Below are 4,765 nucleotides of genomic sequence, written 5' to 3' on the forward strand. Positions count from 1 at the left end.
GCCGGGGTACGCGCTCCCCCGCCTGGGTTTATCGGGTGCGCTGCTGCGGCACCCCCGGCTCGCCCCCCGGCGCTCTCAAGCAGTTCTTGCCACCGGGAACCACTGGGGCTGCGGCCTCGGCCGCGGAGTATGGTTTCCGCAAAGAGAGGGCGGCGCTGGAGCAGCTGCAGGGTCACCGGAACATCGGTAATTGCCGCTGTCTCTCATCGCTTCTCGCCCTGGTCCCAGTCCAAGCGTCTGCTTCCTCCGTCTGCCTGGCGGGACGTCTTGTCTGTAGGCGGGAGGAGCGGGGCTGGCCCCATCACCCGGTCCAGGCAGGCCCCGGTTCATCCCCCTTCACTTTATTGCTGTCCGCGATACCGTGCAGTTCGGTGGTCTGCTTTGCCCAGGCACATAGTAGCTGCTCATTAAGTTCTGCTTTTCGGAGGATGCCGAACTCATTAGCATAGAGAAGTATCTTCTATAGTGCAGAGAGGCATGGCTTTACCAGACTTATCAAAGTCTTCTGTGTAAATTTTTGAATCTTTGCATACCAGTAGAAAGTGGGAAATATTTCTAGGACTTGTTACTTAAATGCTAATAATCCATAAAGGTAATATCATATAGGTGCTATTTAGTGTGAATTTGGAAGAAATGACTCAGTATTCCATAGGGATCCTTATGGAAGTGTGGAATTTAAGAATACTTTACACTATGCTCTTACAAGTTTATGTTTCATGACTCAGGTATTCAGAATGTAAAATATACAGTGATCACTGATGCGGAGTCTGTAAAAACAGTCTTGTCATTACAGCAGCAAAAAGATTATAATTAGTTACAGCTTTAGTTAATATAAAAAGTATTTTTTGGCAAGTGTAATTTAAAAATACTATTTTGGTGAAGAATTTGTTAACGTTAGGGCTGCATTTTTTTTTTAAGCTTGCTAGGTGGTGTATCATTATAACCTTGAGGTTGAAGAAGAAAAATTTTGCAGGCCTAAGGACTTGTTGAATCTCTAAGATCAGGTTAAAGTGCTATCTGGAAAGTCTTAATCTCTTTTAATATTTAGATATTAAGTGCTGTTTTGGTTCAAGAAGCATTTTTCAGTTTGGTTTTTGCACATTACAACATTCTAAGAGAGTTTCTTAGGATTTTTTTTTTTTTTTACTTGCCAGAGGGCACATGGAGAAAGTGGACCCCAGTGGGACATGGTCACACCACAATCACTGTTCCTCATTTCTCCATCCTGCCAGGATTTAGGGCACACAGGAGCCTACAGTGTTTTTCAAGCCACCTTGGCCGGCCAGTATTTGAACTGTGGTCAGCCATGTGGGATCTGGCTCCGTAAACATGGCAACTACTAGTTTACAGGGTCCTTCCTGGTTTTTATGTAGAATCATTTTTGCTTGGTACCTAGGTGCATATTCATTCACCACTGACTACCTGGTGAAACACAGTTTGAGTCATCAAGCTGTGTTTCATATCTTCAAATGATAATAATCAGCTTCTGAAAGCCGTCTCGTTTTATTAAAGTAACCCAGTTGCCCTATTTTTTTTTTTCACAAGAAAAAGAAATTGCAGTGGAAGCTTGCTCACCAAAATTGTCCTTAATTTGTATTGCAGAGTAATCTACTTCAGTAGCAATTACTATGATCTTTCAGGTGTTACTGTGTGCTTTCTTTTCTAGTGACTCTGTACGGAGTCTTTACAATCCACTTCTCTCCAAACGTGCCATCACGCTGTCTGCTGCTTGAACTCCTGGATGTCAGTGTTTCGGAGTTGCTTTTATATTCCAGTCATCAGGGTTGTTCCATGTGGATGATACAGCATTGTGCCAGAGATGTTCTGGAGGCCCTTGCTTTCCTTCATCACGAGGGTTATGTCCACGCGGACCTCAAACCGCGGAACATACTGTGGAGTGCAGAGAATGAATGTTTTAAACTCATTGACTTTGGACTGAGCTTCAAAGAAGGCAATCAGGTAAGAAATACCCTTTCTTTCCCCTCATAGTTTAAAATCTAATAGTCTCAGCCAAGTCTCTTTAAATAACAAGGGTAATTTGTTAGGAATTAGGAGGCATCTCTGTTGGAAATAGTGAACTGCCTGGGAATGAGGCAAATCAAATGAATTTCAATGCCACCATATAAAAAAATGATTTGTCTTTCAGTCAGGTAGAAGGTGCTAACAAAGCCCGAGAGGGCTCTGGAATTATTAAAAGTACGTAACCTAAAATCAGGTGCTTTCTTTATTCTGTGAGCGTTTGGTTAATTGCTGAGTTACTGTTCCTGGTGTCTTGTGCCCGGTCTTGTGGCAGAATGCATGTGACAGTTCTGGCAAACTCTGCATTCTCCTTGGTGTATCAGCCCTTTGCAGAGTGTCCTTGTTTACCAGCAGTGCCTGATAGGCAGGAGACTATGTAAAGAAGACTTCTTTTTGAGCAGCTGCTTGGAAACTATACTGTTTGCCTGTGAGAACTGCCCAGTTAGCAAACCGAAGAGTTTTGGTAGCCAAGGACTTAAGGTTGTTGGCACCCGCTTAGGCAGTGGTTTCCTTCACTGTGAGAGAGACACGCAGTCTGTGGAGATGGATGGAAACGAGCAGCTTTTTGTTGGTTGTAACGTTTACACATCTTCTTTAGGATGTAAAGTATATTCAGACAGACGGGTATCGGGCTCCAGAAGCGGAACTGCAAAATTGCTTGGCCCAGGCTGGCCTGCAGAGTGATACAGAATGTACCTCAGCTGTTGATCTGTGGAGCCTCGGAATCATTTTACTGGAAATGTTCTCAGGAATGAAACTGAAACATACAGTCAGATCTCAGGAATGGAAGGTAAACAACGGTACTTTGCCTTGGAGCCCTCAGTCCCAGGTTAAGGATATTCAGTCGATGCCATTCTTATTGAGGGCTGGGGTTGCTTCCTCTCCTCCATATTCCTCCTTCAATATTTGTGGGACTTTAAATGCCTCTGCCCACTTTCATGGCTGCAGATGTGTTGGTGACCATTGCACCCTCACTGTTCCTGGCCGGGGGCCTGGCACGTAGTACGCGCTTGATAAAATTATTTGAGTGAATGCATTTTCCCAAAGAAGCCAAAGTGATATATTTTGTTGGTAATTTAGTTTTTCTTTTCTTTTCTTTTTTGGAGAGGTTTTCTCTATAGGGCGCATGCGCTTGCCAGACAGACAGAGAAATCACCTCCCAGGAGGGATGGCCACGCCACAATCTCTTCTCCTCCATTCTCCTCTCGGGATCCTGGGCACACACGCACACGCACCTGGCGTGAGTTTTAAGCCACCGGGTCCGGGACATGAACCACGGTCAACTACGTGGGAGTCCAGCGACATAGCCATTACGCTAACTGTTGGTTCCTGTATTTTAGTTTTATTAGGTCCTCAAGTACAGTTATTAAAACCATAGGTTATAGGTTCAATGATAATCCTTCCATAATGCTTTGCAGTTACAGTATTTTAATGCACAGTGTAATTGAACTCTCCCAGCAATTCTCTGAGGAAAATGGATATTAGTTGTTTTGCCTGGCAAATGAAAAGCTGGAGGCACAGATATGTAAAGCAGCTTGTTCCAGATCATACAGCTGAATGTTCTGTAGTCGGGGCCCAAGTTCTGCGCCTCCTACTCAGTGTTCAGTGTTCTTTCTGCATTCCACACTGCTTCACATTTATATTCCATGTATGAGTATGGCATATGTTGGGTCATCAGACAAGTCATGATGCACTTTTGCAGAGAAAAACATAGACAGATACGTCTTGACTTTTCCGACGACCCAGTAAGTCACTGCTGTTGCCTGTCTATGCAGACATGGACTCTTAAGTTCCAGCTACTTCTGACTTGTTAATAAACTTTTTGTATATTTTTAAGTTAGGAGTTAACTGCAGTGTGTTTTCAAACACGTGGAACTTTTATGTTGTGATATGAGTATCTTTTAGGCTTTTAATTCAATAAATACTATAATGCTTTGGAATTAATTGATTTTGATGTTATTAAGTATTTAAGTATTTTGATATTAAGGAACAAGTATTTTTTTGTAGTGTATGAATATTATAGCATACAAAGTTTTATTTCTTTTAAACCGCTAGTCACAGATTTTTTTTTTATTTTATTTATTCATTCATTTATTTATTTTTCTTTTTAAGAGAGGGTTTTTTTTTTTTTTTGCTATAGGGTGCGTGCGCTCGCCAGACAGACAGAGAGATAGAAAGCGAGAAATCACCCCCAGGGGGGATGGCCACACCGCAATCCCTTCTCCTCCATTCTCCTCTCAGGATCTTGGGCATGCACACACATGCACCCAGTGTGAGTTTTAAGCCACCGGGTCCCGGACTTGAGCCGTGGTCGACTACGTGGGAGTCCAGCGACATAGCCATTACGCTAACTGCTGGTCCTGCTAGTCACAGATTTCTGGTATAGCAGTTCCTGGAAGGAATAGCTTAATGGATATAGGTATACTTATATGTATTTTTAACAACAACAAAAAAGAAAGCTGCCTTAGGAGTAAATCCATTTTTGTTCTGGGCCAGCAGATGACATGTTAGTTGAGGCGGTGGATTCCCACATGGCTGTCTATGTTTTGGTCCTGGACCTAGAGGCTTGAAAATCATGCCAGGCGTGTGTGCATGTACCCAGAATCCCAAGAGAGTGGAGGAGAAGGGACTGAGGCATGGCCATCACCCCTAGGGGGCGACTCGCTTTCCTTCTCTGTCTCTCTCTGTCTGTGGTGAGCACACACACCCTGTGGCAAAAAAAAAAAAAAAAAAAAAAAAAAAAACT

At 43.3% G+C, this 4,765-nt stretch overlaps 1 protein-coding gene across 1 annotated transcript in view; it reads left to right on the top strand.

Annotated features, from left to right (window-relative positions):
• Nucleotides 1-29: 29 nt before the first annotated feature.
• Nucleotides 30-4,765, top strand: part of UHMK1 (U2AF homology motif kinase 1) — a gene marked incomplete at its 5' end in the record, with an annotated part of 31,406 nt that continues 26,670 nt past the window's right edge. Inside the window, 3 exon segments of the mRNA XM_006142265.3 lie at nt 30-186; nt 1,667-1,959; nt 2,618-2,809. Of these exon segments, the coding sequence (XP_006142327.2) occupies nt 30-186; nt 1,667-1,959; nt 2,618-2,809 (642 nt within the window).

This window comes from Tupaia chinensis, unplaced genomic scaffold (genome assembly GCF_000334495.1).
Source record: "Tupaia chinensis unplaced genomic scaffold, TupChi_1.0 Scaffold000070_1, whole genome shotgun sequence".
NCBI classification, from domain to species: domain Eukaryota; kingdom Metazoa; phylum Chordata; class Mammalia; order Scandentia; family Tupaiidae; genus Tupaia; species Tupaia belangeri.